At 37.1% G+C, this 17580-nt stretch overlaps 1 protein-coding gene across 6 annotated transcripts in view; it reads right to left on the bottom strand.

Moving 5' to 3' along the window:
- The window catches only part of DBT (dihydrolipoamide branched chain transacylase E2), a 54555-nt gene that overhangs the window by 32581 nt on the left and 4394 nt on the right, over positions 1-17580 (bottom strand). For 4 of the 6 annotated variants that reach the window (XM_025872284.2, XM_025872282.2, XM_025872283.2 and 1 more), the window contains exons 2-3: positions 14898-15021; positions 11663-11738 (exon numbers count right to left, since the gene is read on the bottom strand). In XM_025872284.2, coding sequence (XP_025728069.1) covers positions 11663-11738; positions 14898-15021 — 200 coding nt within the window. Of the gene's footprint in view, positions 1-6285; positions 6315-11662; positions 11739-14897; positions 15022-16196; positions 16388-17580 lie in introns of those variants that run through there. The other 2 variants (XM_073896245.1, XM_073896247.1) reach the window with 2 other exon arrangements.

The following is a 17580-nucleotide window of genomic DNA, read 5'->3' as shown; positions in this document are numbered from 1 at the left end:
AAAATATGTTTTTAAAATGTTATTTCCTCTTATTATTTTATATTAGCCTTCATCAAACTTTCAGGTTTGTCTATTATTCTATAATTAAGTCCAAAAATTGATATCCTAAATGCATATTCTTTGTAATTTCATGAATTTTGGATTGAGTCCTCTCAGTCTTTCCTTCTAGAATTATTTTAATCTGTCCTTGTGTATGAGTCCCTTTTTCTCCTTAATCATCTTAGGTATGCTTTATAAGGCTCTTCTAAATATGTTTTTTTCCTCCAGATTTTATTTATTCATTTGACAGAGAGAGAGAGAGAGCACAAGCAGGGGGAGCAGCAGGCAAAGGGAGATGGAGAAGCAGGCTCCCCACTGAGCAGGGAGCTCAGTAGCCTGACGTGGGGCTCAGTCCCAGGACCCGGGGATCATGACCCAGCCCCCCAAGACAGACAACCTACTGAGCCACCCAGGCACCCCAGGCTCTTCTAGATATTCTTAGCAAACAGAACAGGAGGAATGGGACCAAATCTGAAATACAACATATAATTTTTATTCTAATACCATTCTTGATGTATCTGGCACATTTCTGACTTATTACCACCATTCTTCATTAAGATAATTATTCGGTCATTCTTATTCCTTGTCTTCCTGTCTTAATCAGTTCTCAGTCCATAATAAAACATCACCCATGACATAGCAACTCGGTTTAAAAGCACATATAGGAGACTTACACTTCTAGAATGGTTGACTAAGGACCTCTGGAATTCTGCTCCTCTATAAATGCAACAAGTATACTGGCAATAGTTGTTAAAAACTGACTTTTTCAGAATTCTAGAAATTATAATAAGGCTCACAACAATCGAGAAAGACCTATTCAGGAAAAGTGGCTGAACCTCATTAAAAACAGCTTTTTTTTTAAAGATATTATTTATTCATTTGAGAGAGAGAGTGTGTGCAAGGGCAAGCACAAGCAGGGAAAAGAGCAGAGGGACAGAGAGAGAGAGAGGCAGACTCCTCACTGAGCAGGAAGTCCAACATGGGGCTCAATCCCAAGACCCTCAGATCATGACCTGAGCCGAAGGGAGACACTTGACTAAGCCACCCAGGCACCCCCTAGTTTTATTATTTTCACTTCTTCTATTCTCATTCTTCTTTCCCTAGCTCAGCATTAATCTTGAAAATCAGCAGCCTTACTGCCATAGCAAGAGCAGACCCAAGTTTGGAGTTCCACAAGAAGCCACACTCCCAGAGAACTGTCACTATTTGACATGTTGGGCAGCTCTCTGGAAAAATTCCATTCACAGAGCTTATTCTTGTTTGACCTGACTCAGCTCTCTCAGGGTATTTGCTGAAAACAGTCCACAGCAATTTAAAATTATGGCGAGCTGAGGCAATGATAAAAGTTAGGACAAACAAGAGGTTCTTAAAAGGAAGATCTGGGTAATAAGATGTTCATATATCTTACCACATATACATTTACATACGAAATATTTACATATTTCATGTAAAATATCCAGTTGTCAACAAAAAACTATAAGAAACAAAGTATGGCCCATGTAGAGAACAAAAGCAGTCAATGGAAACCATCCCTGAGGATGCCAGATGTTAATTAACAATAATTAGTGTTAGTAATTAACTTTAATAAAAGTTAAATTAAATCAACTATTAAATATTCAAAGAACTAAAGGAAACCATATCTAAATAATTAAAGGGACACAGGAGAAAATGATGCCTCACCAAAGAATAGCAATAAAGAGATAGAATCGTTGAAGAAATAATGGCTAAAAACTTCCTAAACTTGATGAAAACATTAATGTACATATGCAAGAAGCTCAACAAAGTCCAAGCAGTATAAATTCAAAAGAGCCACACCTAGACACATCATAATCAAACTGCTGAAAGACAATGAGAAAATCTTAAAGTCAGCAAGAGAAAACCACTCATCAAGTACAGGAACCCTTAGAAGACTAACAGATGGTTTCTAGTTAGAAACCATGGCCGAAGGTGGTTGAATGACACATTCAATGTGCTGAAAGAAAAGAAAGACTGTCAGTCAAGGATCTTGTATCTAGCAAAGCTATGTTTCAAATAATGAAGGAGAAATAAATACATTCTCAAATAAATTAAAGCAGAATTTTTTTAAAAAGATTTTATTTATTTATTTGACAGAGAGACACAGTGAGAGAGGGAACACAGCAGGGGGAGTGGGAGAGGGAGAAGCAGGCTCCCAGCTGAGCAGGGAGCCCCATGTGGGGCTTGATCCCAGATCACAACCTGAGCCAAAGGGAGACGCTTAACCGACTGAGCCACCCAGGTGCCCCAAAGCAGATTTTTAAAATTATTATTACGTTATGTTGGTCACCATACAGTACATCATTAGTTTTTGATGTAGTGTTCCATGATTCATTGTTTGTGTATAACACCCAGTACTCCATGTAGTATGTGCCCTCCTTAATATCCATCACTGGACTAACCCATCCCCCCAACCCCCTTTAAAGCAGAATTTTTGCTAGCAACCCGCCCTACAAGAAATGCTAAAAGGAGTCCTTCAAGCTGAAATAAGAGGACAAGAGACAGCAACTCAAATCCACATGAAGAAATAAAGAATACTAATAAAGATAACTACATAGGTAAATATACAAGACACTATATTTTGTTTGTACCCCTTTTTAATTCTGAGTTACAAAACAAGTGCATAAAGCAATACTTTAAAAACTGTTGATGGGCTTATAATGTTTAAACATGTAATACATATGACAATAATAGCAAAAAAGGAGGGAAGAAAGGGAGGAGCAATGTTTTTAATGTACTATTGAAACTAAGTTGGTATTAATCCAAACTACATTGTTTTTTATTAAACCACAGGGCAGCCACTAAGAAAGTAACTAAAAAGTACATACAGTAAAAGAAACAAGGAAATTAAAATGGTACAGTAGAAATATCTATTTATCATAACAGGAGGCACTAATGGAGAACTACATGAACAAAAACCACATAAAACGTATAGAAAACAAATAGCAAAATGGCAGATATGAATCTTGCTTTATCCATTACATTAAATGTAAATGGCTTAAACATGCCAATAAAAGGCATAACCTGGAAAAATGGATTTCAAAAAATGATTCCACTATATGCTATCTACAAGAGACACAAATAGATTAAAAGTAAAAGGATGCGGAACAATATATCATGCAGGAGGGGAAGACGGAGGCAGAGCAGGAGGACCCGAGGCTCATCTCATCCCACAAATACAACTAAATAACTCTCAAATCATCCTACATACCCCAGAAATCAATCTTAAGACTAGCAGAACAAACTTCACAACTAACGGTAGAGAAGAGGCCACATCAATGAAGATGCGATGTGCAGAGACATGGTTTGGGAGAGAAACAGATCAGCCGCTGCAGTTGGAAGGTAGCTGTGGTGGCAGAGAAGGGTGAGAGACAGACTAGCACACAGGGGAGTGCATGGGGAAAACTAGTTCCCACAATAAGTGGCTTGGAAAGTGAGAGGGGCTGGATTTCGGGAGTTCTTGCAACCAGCAGGGCTTAAAGCCTGGAGTTGTAAAGGTGAGTGGGCTTGGCTCAGATAGAGCCTGAAGACATTGATTGGAGCCACTGTTGGAGAGAAGTCAGGGCAAACAGCCTGCAGACATATAGCATGGAAACAGTGACCTCAAGAACATTCTGGGTCACAAGGTGGGGAGGTTATTTGTTCATCTTAGAGGACATTCCAGAGAGGCAGCATTCAGAGAGAGAGCCCCTCCAGGAACAAAGGAACTGGAAGGTGCGATTTCCATCCCCCACTCCTCAGCAAAAGCACAGGACTACCTATGGGAGGCAGTGCAGTGCCAACACTCACTACTTAGCATGCTTACACCAAGTCCTACCACCTCCTCCACCCCATGCTCCAGGAGAACCACCCTTCCTGGTCACACTCGCCTCAGTCCCAGCATGGTGGGCCCCTCTCTCCAAAAAGTCTGGCTCAAAACCCTGCCACCACCATATCTCTCAATCTGGGGTTTTTGCGGAGCCTTGGTTCTGACAGTGATGGCAACAGGTCTCATTTCAAAAGCAGACCAGAGCACATCTAGTTAAAATGCACCACAGTCAGGCCAGGGACCAAATACTGCCCACAGCAAGCAAAGACAGCCTCTGCAGACAATGGGCCTAAAGGATAAAGTGGCTGGGATAAAACAGAGCATATGCAACACACATTGGAGACACTCCCAGAAGCTCCAGGCCCTGGAGAACAGGGGACACTACACGGTAGGCACTAGAGGACCTCTTCTTCATAAGGCCATTACCCTCAGGAACAGGGGACGTAGCTGACTTTTCTAACACAAAGAAACAGACACAGAGACTTAAACAAAATAAGAAGACAGAGACATTTGACCCAAATGAAAGAACAGGACAAGGCCATGGCTGGAGAGCTAAGCGAAAGAGATATAAGTAACATGCCTGATGGAGTATTTCAAGCAATAATCATAAAAATATACTCACTGGACTTGAGAAAAGAGTGGAAGACATCAGTAAGACCCTTAACACAGAGATAAAAAAGAACCAATCAGAGATGAAGAGTACAATAAGCAAGATCAGAAACAAACTTGATGCAATGAACAGCAGTTTGGAAGAAGCAGTAGAACAAATTAGTGACCTAGAAAACACAGTAATGGAATGTAATCAAGTTGAACAAAAGAGAGAAAAAGAATTGTGCAAAATAAAAAGAGACTTAAGGAACTCAGTAATTCCATCAAATGCAATAACATTTATATTACAGGAGTCCCAAAAGAGAGAGAAAAGGGAACAGAAAATTTATTTGAAGAAATAAAGGCTGGAAATTTCTCTAATCTGGGTAAGGAAACAGATATCCAGATCCAGGAGGCACAGAGAACCCCCACCAAAACTGACAAAAGCAGATGCACACCAAGACATATTGTAATTAAGTTGGCAAAATATAGTGTCAAAGAAATTTTAAAAGCCAAAAGACAAAAGAAGACAGTGACATACAAGGGAAACCACATAAGGCTATCAGGGGATTTTTCGGCAGAAACTTTCTAAGCCAGAAGAGATTGGCATGATATATTCAAAGTGCTGAATGGAAAATATCTGCCGCCAACAATTTGCTAGTGATCAAGTCTATCATTCAGAATAGGAAAGATAAGGAATTTCCCAGACAAACAAGAACTAAAGGAGTTCATGACCACTAAACCAACCTTGCAAGAAATATTAAAAGAGACTCTGAGAGGAAAGAAAGACAAAGAGTGACAATATGACGGTAGGAAACATAAAAGCAGTAAAAATGAATATTTCTGTAAAAAAATCAGTCAATGAACTCACAAATAAAAGGATGTAAAATATGACAATATATACCTAAAATGTAGGAAGGAGAGAAGAATGTGTTCAAACTTAAACGACCATCAACTTAATTTACACTGCTATATGCAGAAGATGTTATACACAAACCTAATGGTAACAACAAATCAAAAACCACTAATAAGTATGCAAAGAATAAAGAGAAAGAAATCCAAATATATCACTAAAGAAAACCAGTAAACCATGAAAGCGAGAAAGACAGAGAAAATCTTCAGAAACAACCACAAAACAAGTAATAAAGTGGCGAAAAGTACATATCTAGCAATAATTACTTGGAATGTAAATGGATTAAACATGCCAAACAAGGGCGCCTCGGTGGCTCAGATGGTTAAGCGTCTGCCTTCGGCTCACGTCATGATCCCAGGGTCCTGGAATCGAGTCCAGCATTGGGCTCCCTGCTCCTTGGGAGCCTGCTTCTCCCTCTGCTTCTCTCTCTCTCTCTCTCCCTCTCTCTCTCCCTCTGTCTCTCATGAATAAATAAATAAAATCTTAAAAAAAAAAACAAAACAAAAAACAAACATGCCAATCAAAAGACACAGGGTGACAGAATGGATTAAAAAAAAAAAAAACCCATCTATATGCTGCCTACAAGAGACTCATTTTAGACCTAAAGACACCTGCAGATTGAAAGTGGGGATGGAGAAACACCTATCATGCAAATGGATGTCAAAAGAAAGCCAGAGTATGGTGCGCCTAGGTGGCTCAGGTGGCTGAGGGTCCAACTCTTGATTTCAGCTGAGGTCATGAGCTCAGGGTTGTGAGATCCAGCCCTGCACAGGCTCCATGCTCAGCGTGGAGTCTGCTTGAGATTCTTTCTCCCACCCTGTTCGTGCTCTCTCTCTCTCAAATAAATAAATAAATAAATGCATAAGTAAAATCTTAAAAAAAGGGAAAGAAAAGGAAAGAAAGCTGGAGTAGCAATACTTACATTGGACAAGATAGACTTTAAAACAAAGGCTGTAACAAGAGACAAATAAGGACATTATATAATAAGAAAGGGGACAATCCAACAAAAAGATATAATTGTAAATATTTATGCACCCAACATGGGAGAACCCAAATACATAAAACAGTTAATAACAAAAATAAAGGAACTAATCGATAATAATACAATAATAGTAGAGCACTTTAGCACCCAACTACATCAATGGACACATGATCTAAACAGAAAATCAACAAGGAAACAATGAATTTGAATGACACTCTGGACCACATGGATTTAACAGATATATTCAGAACGTTCCAGCCTAAAACAGGAGAATATGCCTTCTTTTCAGGCACATATGGAACATTCTCCAGAAAAGATCACATATTAAGCCACAAAACAATCCTTGACAAATTCAAGAAGACTGAAGTCATACAATGCATCTTTTCTGATCACAACGCTATTAAACTAGAAGTCAACCACAAGAAAAAATTTGGAAAGATCACAAATATAATGAGGTTAAATAACATGCTAATAAGCAATGAGTGGGTCAAACAGGAAATAAAAGAAGAAATTTAAAAAGTACATAGAAACAAATGAAAATGAAAACACCAGGTCCAAAACCTTTGGGATGTAGCAAAAAAAGTTCTAAGAGGGAAGTTTATAGGAATATAGGCCTACCTTAAGAAGCAAAAAAAAAATCTCAAATAAACAACCTACTCTTACACACAAAGGAGCTAGAAAAAAACAAAAAAACAAAACCTAAAACCAGCAGGAAGGAAGTAAAAAAGATTAGGGCAGAAATAAATGATATAGAAATTAAAAAAAAAAACAATAGAACAGATCAATGAAACCAGGACCTGGTTCTTTGGAAAAAAATCAGTAAAACTGATAAACCTCAAGCCAGACTTATCAAGAAAAAAAGAGAAAGGACTCAAATAGATAAAATCACAAATGAAAGAGGAGAAATAACCACCACCACCACAAAAATACAATTATAAGAGAATATTATAAAAAACTATCTGTCAACAAATTGGACAACCTGGAAGTAATGGATAAATTCCTAGACTGAATCAGGAAGAAATAGAAAAATTGAATAGACAGACAACCAGCAAAGAAATTGAATCAGTAGTGAAAAAACTCCAAACAAACAAAAGTCTTACTGATACATCACATCAATAAGAGGATAAGAACCATCTGATCATTTCAATAGACACAGAAAAAGCATTTTACAAAGTATAATATCTATTCATGATAAAAATCCTCAACATAGTAGGTTTAGAGGGAACATAACTCAACATAATAAAGGCCATATATGAAAAACCCACAGCTAACATCATCCTGAATGGGGAAAAACTGAGAGCCTTTCCCCTAAGGTCAGGAACAAGATATGGATGTCCACTCTCTTCACTTTTATTCAACATAGTACTGGAAGTCCTAGCCACAGCAATCAGACAACAACAACAAAAATAAAAGGCATCCAAATTGGTAAAGAAGAAGCAAAACTTTCACTTTTTGCAGATGACATGATGCTAATATATAGAAAACCCAAAGACTCCACCAAAAAACTACTAGAACTGCTAAATGAATTCAGTAAAGTTGCAGGATATAAAATCAATGTACAGAAATCTGTTGCATTTCCACATACCACTACAGAAGCAGCACAAAGAGAAATTAAGAAAACAATTCCATTTACAATTGCACCAAAAATAAGAAGATATCTAGGAATAAACCTAACCAAAAAGGTGAAAGATCTGACTCTAAAAACTATAAAACACTGATGAAAGAAACTGAAGATGATACAAAGAAATGGAAAGATATTCCATGCTCATGGATTGGAAAAACATATGATTAAAATGTCTATACTACTCAAAGCAACCTATACATTTAATGCAATCCCTATTGAAATATCAACAGCATTTTTCACAGAACTAGAACAAACAACCCTAAAAGTTGTATGGGACCACAAAAGACCCCAAATAGCCAAAGCAATTTTGAGAAAGAAAAGCAAAGCTGGAGGGATCAAAATTCCAGATTTCAAGTTATATTATAAAGCCATAATAATCAAAACAGTACGGTATTGGCATAAAAACAGACACATAGATAAATAGAACAAAATAAAAAATCCAGAAAAAAACTCACAATTATATGCTCACAACACACACAAAACGCATACACCACACACACACCAAAAAAAATCATGCAAATAGTAACCAAAAGACAGCTGGAGTGGCTCTATTACTATCAGACAAAACTGACTTTAAGACAAAAGAACATATATAATGCAAATTTTTGTTTTGGAAGTTTGCCAAAGGCTTTTTGAAATAGAAGTATTTTTCTTCTTTATCCATGTATTTGCTGCTACAAATTCTGAGAATAAATAAGGTTTTACTGCCACTTACATAAACACATCACCATCTGTTAAATCATGCTTTCTTACACATTCAAATTTCTATTCTCAGTGTATAGCACACAATTCTGCTTTTTAACATTTTACCAACTGCATTATATATACATATAGTGTATATATATATATATATAGTGTGTGTCTATATATGTATATATGTGTATATATACACTATATATATTGTATACACACTATATACACATGTAATATTGTATATATAGTGTGTACATATAGTACATATATACCTAATGTTGTGTGTGTGTGTATGTATATATATATATGTGTATATATAGTGTATGTATATATATACACTTTTTTTTTAAGTGGACTCCATGCCCAGCGTGGAGCCCAATGCGGGGTCCAAACTCATAAACCATGAGATCAAGACCTGAGCCGAGATCAAGAGTCAGATACTTAACTCACTGAGCCACCTAGGTGCCCCCAACTGCATTACAATATATATATATATTTTTTTCCCTAGAGTTGAGATTTATAGATATTAAGTTAGAGAAAAAGAACACAGAATTCAAGAAAGCTCTTAATATTTCTTAAAGAACTTCTGAAAAACCTTAATCATATGTGTTTCTCATTTAATGAACTATTAATTTTCATTAGGAATGAAATAATCTCCTTTTCCAAGAACCTTAAAACCCTATACCAGACATATGTGTCAGGGCGCCTGGGTGGCTCAGTGGTTAAGCATCTGCCTTCGGCTCAGGTCATGATCCCAGGGTCCTGGGATCAAGCCCTGCATCGGGCTCCCTGCTCAGCGGGAAGCCTACTTCTCCCTCTCCCACTCCCCCTGCTTGTGTTCCCTCTCTCACCGTGTCTCTGTCAAATGAATAAATAAAATCTTAAAAAAAAAAATGTGTCTAGAGAATTAATAAGAGGTAGAAATTAAGGACTGTCAAAAAAAATCTGCAATCTACAAAGACTAGTCTTTGTCTTAGAAAGAAGGTATCAACAGCATAAATGTACATAATACTCTGCAGATTTAAAAGGCATTTTCTATATATTACATTATTTGATCCTTTCCATAACCCTTGTGAGATTGCAGAGTAAGGTCTGTTTCCCCCATTTTACACATTAAGAATCAATGCTCAGTAGAGACCACATGAGTCCCAGCAAGATGGTTAGTAAGTTTCAGAGTCAAGCTCTTCTGATTTGACATCCATTACTCTTTCCTTAATCCCACAATGCCACTAGAGACACAACCGTAAGGCACAATTATGTTCTTATTCTTTTCTAACTTACAAAGTAATAATAGAACTACAGAGAAAGAATGTACAGGTAGCTCAATCAGATTCTTTTTTTTTTTAAGATTTTATTTATTTATTTGACAGAGAGAGAGAGACAGCAAGAGAGGGAACACAAGCAGGGGGAGTGGGAGAGGGAGAAGCAGGCTTCCCACCGAGCTGGGAGCCTGATGCAGGGCTCGATCCCAGAACTCTGGGATCATGACCTGAGCCGAAGGCAGACGCTTAACAACTGAGCCACCCAGGCGCCCCTCAATCAGATTCTTTTTTTTTTTTAAAGATTTTATTTATTTATTTGAGAGAGAGAGAATGAGAGATAGAGAGCACAAGAGCGAAGACGGTCAAAGGGAGAAGCAGACTCCCTGCCAAGCAGGGAGCCCGATGCGGGACTCGATCCCGGGACTCCAGGATCATGACCTGAGCCGAAGGCAGTCGCTTTACCAACTGAGCCACCCAGGCGCCCTCTTTTTTTTTTTTTTTTAATTTTATTTATTTATTTGGGAGAATGAGAGAGAGAGAGAGCATGAGAGGGGGTTGGGTCAGAGGGAGAGGCAGGCTCCCCGCCGAGCAGGGAGCCCGATGCGAGACTCCAGGATCATAACCTGAGCGGAAGGCAGTCGCCTAACCAACTGAGCCACCCAGGCTCCCCCCTCAATCAGATTCTTAAAAGGATCTTCAACAGTATAAAACTATGATGAGAGAGCATCTATTTATTCATCTTCACTGCTACTTCTATTTTTTTTTTTTTTACAGATTTTATTTATTTATTTGACAGAGAGAGACACAGCGAGAGAGGGAACACAAGCAGGGGGAGTGGGAGAGGGAGAAACAGGCTTCCTGTGGAGCAGGGAGCCCGATGTGGGGCTCGATCCCCCGACCGTGGGATCATGACCTGAGCTGTAGGCAGGCGCTTAATGACTGAACCACCCAGGCGCCCCTTCACTGCTACTTCTAGATACCTTTAAAAATCAGTTTACTACCCAGAGGTGTTTCTTTTTTTTCCAAAAAGGAAAAAGGAAAAGTAGAAGAATGATGAAGGCAATAGGAGGCTGTTTCAAGGTTTTGAAAAACTTTGAACCTTTCCAAAAATTATTTTTTGATTGATTACCTTTTGGTATTATATTTTAACCTATCCTAAAAATATAGGTAAACAGAATGGTGAATCAAATATACTGGCATTCTTACTGAGGTCATTTTCAGTAAATAGAGCTTAGACTATATCATGATTTTAAAATAGTCTAGAAATAAATAGCTCATATACAAATGTCATTCAAGCACATGGTCATATCAAGTTAACATCTTTCACAGACTAATTTCTCTTTTTTAGCTGAAGTGAGGGGTGGGCAGTGAAAAAATTTTTTTAAAAGAAAAGATAATCCTTAAGCGATTACATCAAATAAAATGTCATGATGTATGATAATTGTATTAACAACATAATAGCAACACAAACGATTAAACTAAAACTTACTAAACTTATTGCTTTTAAAAAAAGCAGTTATAGAAAGAAGTTTCTCAACTTAAATAATGCCTACTTATTTTTACACAAATTTTTTTTACATTGACTTAAAATCTTTTTCAGAATAGCTTACCATTCTTTTCTTTTTTTTTAAGGTTTTATTTTTAAGTAATCTCTACACCCAGCGTTGGGCTTGAACCTACAACCCCAGATCAAGATCACATACTCTACTGACTGAGCCAGCTAGGTGCCCCAACTTACCATTCTTTAATAGTTACTTCTCTAATCCCTTCTCCGATGTCTGAGAGTTTGAATTGAACAATCTGTCCTTGCAGAGCTTCAAAGACAAATGAGAAATGGTCTCATTAAATAAGTAATGTATTCCTAACAGATACTTTCACAGCTAAAATGAGAAAATATTCTCAAGCAGAGGCAGAAACTATTGCATTTTACAGACAAAAATGTATTTTATAATTTTTAAAAGCATAAGCGTCATTCATAACCATCAAAGATTTAAATAAATCTTAAATCAGCGTCACAGACCTACTGATAACTGCCACAGCAATTCCATTTTCCCAACTTCCAAAATAATGCTCTTTTACAAGGGTATAGAAGGCCCAGCTAGCTGGATCTCCTTGTTTTCTGTTATCAAACTGTAATAACCACTAGTGTCCTGCTCTTAGATCTCTTTTGACTTCATGTAACTCTTCTCATTCTTAGTGGCTAACCATCAGGCAGGTCCGTATCTAGACAACTTGAAAAATTTTCATCTGTCCAAACCATGTTCTGCCAACTTATCTTTAAGTTTTAGTCCCTCTCCTTCCTCTTTCCACTGTTTATCCCTTTTTGAATTTCTACCCCACTCTTATAACAATTAGATGCAAGTGATACTTTATGGTAATTATTCCCAAGAGTAAGTATTTCTGGTCAACAGAAAGTAGGTATGGATCCTCTCACTTTTCCAGGGTAACAAGTGGCTCTGAACTGATTCAAGAGTGCTCCTCTATCTTCAGACTGCTATTCAACAAAATTGCTTACAAAACACACAACAAGCCAATTCAGGTCATAAGATTTTCTTTAATAAATACAAGGAGAGAGGTTAATGGTTAAGAAATACAAATGCATTTTTGATATAGAGGTATTAGGCACCTCATTTCCTCTCTAGTCAAGTTCGGTCCTCTTACAGCCTGCTGCTCATAGTACAAACCGAAACCTTTCTGAAAAAATAGTTTGGTATTAAGTATCAAAAGCCTTAAAAAAAAAGTTCGTATCTTTGACTCAATAAACAATTGTGCTTTTAAGACTTTTTTCCCCGGAGGAAATAATTAAGAGAGGTACACAAAGATTTGTGCTCAAGAATAGTTATCATAGAGTTAAAATGAAGACCTGGGATACCAATCTAAGTCATCGAAAAATGACAAGTAAATATATTATGGCACCTCTATACAAAACAATATTATTCAAGGAACAGCATGTGCAAGAAGAACATGGAAATATAGTGCATAGCATGGTTAGGGAATAACACGCAATTCTATGGCTGAAGATAGTATACATGGCAAAAAATCAGTCCAGATTTAAAAAGGCTTTCTTTGCCATGCCACAGTGAGGTGTTTGGAACTTATCCTGCAGGTGATCATGAGCCAGTAAGTAAATATGGTCATCATTTTTTTTGCAGCTGCTCCCATAAGACGTAGAGTCTAATTTACCACTACTTAAATCTATGCTGGCAAATGACTTCCTTGGACAATAGAATAGAGCAGAAGTAAAGTTGTACAAATTCTGGAGTCTAGACCTCAAAGGACCTCGCAGCTTCTTCTACCATCTCCCTCTTGGAATACTGCCTTGAGATCCCAGAGTAAGGAAGCTGATATAGTCTATTAGAGGATGAAAGACCATGTGGAAGAGAAATGAGACACCCCACCCAAAAACCAGCACCAACTGTCAGACATGTATGTGAGACCATCTTGCACCTTCCAGCCCAGATGATCCTCTAGCTGAATACAGTTATATTAGTGAGCTCAGGTGAAACCAGCAGAGGAACCACCCGGGTAACCCCCAGAATCCTGTGAAATAATAAATCATTGTTGCTTTAAGCCTAAAGTCGTGGGCAGGGTTGTTATTCAGCAATAATTAACCAACAGGGAATACCATCTGCAGTTTTAGATCTGTAACTTTAAATCTTTAATTTTAGAAAGAAATCTCCTTGGCAGGAATGTGGGTGGATGGGGTTGGGGAAGGGATGACAGAGAAAGCAGTTAGGAGGCTACTACAGGTACGAAACTGAAGTATAGAATTTAATATATTTATATATTTTCAAAGCTGTCTGAAAAAGAGAAGACAGATTTAAGACTCATGTAAGATGTCAAATTAATAGATCTCAGTAATCAATTTGATGTGAAACAGGAATCTGGAAGTCTCCAGGTTTCTAGCTTAAGTAGGGAATATAGGAAGAGAATGTATCCCAAGCACCTAGAACAGTGCCTTGGCAGATAGTAGGTGATCAATAAATACTTGTGTTAAATGAATTTATTCTCACAACAGTACAATGAGTTAGGCACTGTGATTACTCCCATTTTACAGATGATGAAATAGAAAGGAATTAAGTAACTTGCTTAAAGTTACACTGCTAGTAATTGATAGACCAAGAACCCAAAGCTCAAGGTGTTTAGACATTAGAGCAGGAAGTTGGGAGTTTCTGCTTGAATGGCCTCTATTTTCTCTGAGAAATAAAGAGAAAAGATCAACTTTTAAAAATAAAAATCTTAAAAAAAACAGGCAAAGGTAGGGTTTATGTATCTTAGGGTGTTGTGGAAGATGACCTATAAAAAGGCATGGAAAGACTGATCTCAGGGGTTGGATCTGCCTGGTATTCCCCCATTTTTCAGTGCTAGCACAGACTAAGGCATCAAGTATCTGTCAAAAAGCTTAATGGCTAGGGTTCTTTATCAGAGTTCTAAATAGAATATCAGAAAAAAAAATCTTAGTGCCCTTGCCAAATCTAATACTTAAGCCTCAAGTTCTTTACTGAGGGTAGAAAAAGACGTGAGAAAGGTAATTAAATGGTAAAAGTCAGAAAACTTTCTATTTAGGAACACTTCAGGATGTTTCATCACACAATCTTAACACAACAGACTGAGGTAGGTGCTTCATGCAACCAGTAATACAGTGACAGTATAAGGATACAATCTGCTAAGTCAACAATTTACCTGACTATTGCACTTAGATGAGCCACATGATAAAGAGCAGATGGCCCAAGACAACCCGTTCCCAATATTATGAAGACACAAGCATTAATGTAAAGATATAAAAGGGATGGGGGTGGGGGCACAGAAAAAAGAAGGTAAGAAAAGGATAGATTCAGGGAAAGCAAGGAGGGATGGGCTAGAAAGAAAAGGTTAACTTCTTTTACTTTGATAAGTCTTCAATTACTTTTTTAAAAGTTCTGAGTACGATATAAAACATTATTTTATATAGGCTATTTTGAGATCATACTTACCAGCAGTTGTTTTCAGCAACTGATGTGGATGACTATACTTGAATGAAGGATAACCAAAGAAATACACACATTTTGGCTTCAAAACATGAACATTCATACATGTCTGAAAGTAGCGAACACAGATCTAAAGATGAGAAAACAAAAAAGTAAACGCTTTTGTGGATGTTCTTGATGGCTTATCTCTCTAAGTACATACTGAATTTCAAGTCTATTCTAAAAGTAAAACAGTCATTATCACAAAGAAACAATATGAAATTATCCAGGCCAAAATCTGAACTGGCCAAAATCTGGAATCAATGAAAATCAAGTTTATTAAGATTGGTTATTTCTTTAGTATTTCTGTTCAAGAAATCAAAGGAACTTAAACCCTAGCACCCAGAGAACATTATTTTGTTCTTTTATTTAGTAAAACTACATCCTTGGAGTCAGATTTGTTTATATGCTTATGATCCTTGCCGAAAATTTCTTATGAAAGTGAAGAAATTTTAACAATGTATTTTATACAAACATCAGTTTGTAGGTGCAGTCAAGTCACTAAAGACTTCCTAAAACTATTAAAGAATTCAAAACTGACTGTTAGCATCTAAAGACACTGGAAAACATGTGTAGTGCTATAGGGAAAGGTTTTCTTACTATAATTTCTTACTGTAATTTACAGATGACTCTTTAGGTGTAACCATTTTGTATAACATCTTAGTATAATGCAAGACAATATGTAATAGAAATAAGTAGACATGAACCTAGTCAACTTGATATATTAGAACCTACGTGTTTGAAAAATAGACTATTTTATTTTTGAAAGTTAATATTTCAACATTATTAATACCTGGCTAACTACATCACACTTTTAAACATAATGTATAGATATTTCTAACCCCCTTACTGTATTTGAGAATAGTGGAATGTATTTCAAATTTTTTTATTAACGTAGGAGTTACTTTTAATTTAAAAAATTACTTTATTGTCAGGTACTTTATCCTTTAGTGATTAGCCTTTTACATTATAATACGTATTATGTATTTATAAACAAGAATTTTGTTCTTTTTCTGAGAGCAAATAATATAAAAACAAATATTTGGTTTACCAATAGGAATAATACATTTAAATTATTACATGATATTTCACCTTAATTTCCAAGCTGTTACTGATTTCTGAAGAAAAACTAAAGATCCCTTTCCTAAAACATAAATAATCTTAAATCATGCATCTTAGTTTTATCTTAAGAGATAATCATAAAGCAACTAATCTTTACGATATATATTTTATTCTTATTAACATTCAGGAAACGTAAAACTTAACTAAAATTGACAGCTTAAAACTTAGCAGATAGTGGGGTGCCTGGGTGGCTCAGTTGTTAAGCATCTGCCTTCGGCTCAGGTCATGATCCCAGGGTCCCGGGATGAAGCCCTGCATCGGGCTCCCTGCTCGGCGAGAGGCCTGCTTCTCCCTCTCCCACTCCCCCTGCTTGTGTTCCCTCTCTGGCTGTGTCTCTGTCAAATAAATGGATAGAATCTTTAAAAAAAAAAAAACTTAACAGATATTGAAAGAATTCTTTCCCAAACCCCCATTTTCTGTGTCCTTTCTTTCTCCTTCAACTCCCACAACCCTGGCTTTTAGTCAACAACAGACTCAAAGGCGTATATCAACTTACGCTTCATCAGACATTCATAAATTTTAATTTAGGGCAGTAAATGGAAGTTTGAATTATATGGATTCACCTTGATTTTTTTTAAAAAATCGTTTTTTAAAAAACCTTTGAAAGGGGCGCCTGGGTGGCTCAGTCATTAGGTGTCTGCCTTCAGCCCAGGGTCCTGGGATTGGGCCCCACATCAGGCTCCCTGCTCAGTGGGAAGCCTGCTTCTTCCTCTCCCTCTCCCTCTGCTTGTGTTCCCTCTTTCGTTGTCTGTCTCTGTCAAGTAAATAAATAAATAAAATCTTTAAAAAAAAAAAAACAACCTTTGTTGAAGGTCCTACCTTCAACAACTGGCAACTTTTATTGAAGAACTACTCACCAGGCAAGGGAGGCAGGAACTATCAAACTTTATTGAGTTCCTACCTAAGTGCTGGGTACTTTAAAAGTCTCTCTCTCTCTCTCTTTTATCCTCTTTTTATCTCACAATTACCTTCTGGAATAAAAGGCACATTAGCCCTCTGAAAAACTAATGAGTGCTTTGCCCAAGGTCACAAAACAAATGGCAAAATTCAGCTCTGAAACCAAGTAAATTTGACTCTAAAGCTGAGGCTCTTTCTCTCACACCACATTGTTATATGTAGCAGAAATAATCTCCGCTTTGAATTTATAACCTAGCTGAAACAATAACCCCCACCCCCCAACACACACATTCATGCATGGGCATGTATGCTCTAGTTTTTTGTAATAAATATAGGCAGTAGGTTTTAGATGAGTTTAAGTAGAGTTTTTTTGTGCTTTATTTTGTTTTTTCAGGTTGGCTTGATCTGGGAAGGCTTGTAGGAGGAAGAGTTGAGGTGGGCCTTGCATAATAAGTATTAATAATTAAAGAGCAGAAATGCACTTTTAAGGCAGAGGGAACAGACTAAACAAAGGAACTACTGCTGGAATTTGTCTCCTCAGGCAGTGAGTTGCTTGATTTGGCTTGATCAAATTTATAAAAGGGACCATTGGAAGTGGCTCAAGGACCAAATTGTAATCCTGTAAATGTCA

Source organism: Callorhinus ursinus, unplaced genomic scaffold, assembly GCF_003265705.2.
Source record: "Callorhinus ursinus isolate GAN/ISIS: 27379988/994484 unplaced genomic scaffold, GSC_fseal_2.0 scaffold9, whole genome shotgun sequence".
Taxonomy (NCBI): Eukaryota; Metazoa; Chordata; class Mammalia; order Carnivora; family Otariidae; genus Callorhinus; species Callorhinus ursinus.
The sequence above is the reverse complement of the archived record's forward strand: the minus strand, read 5'-3'. Positions and strand labels throughout refer to the sequence as shown.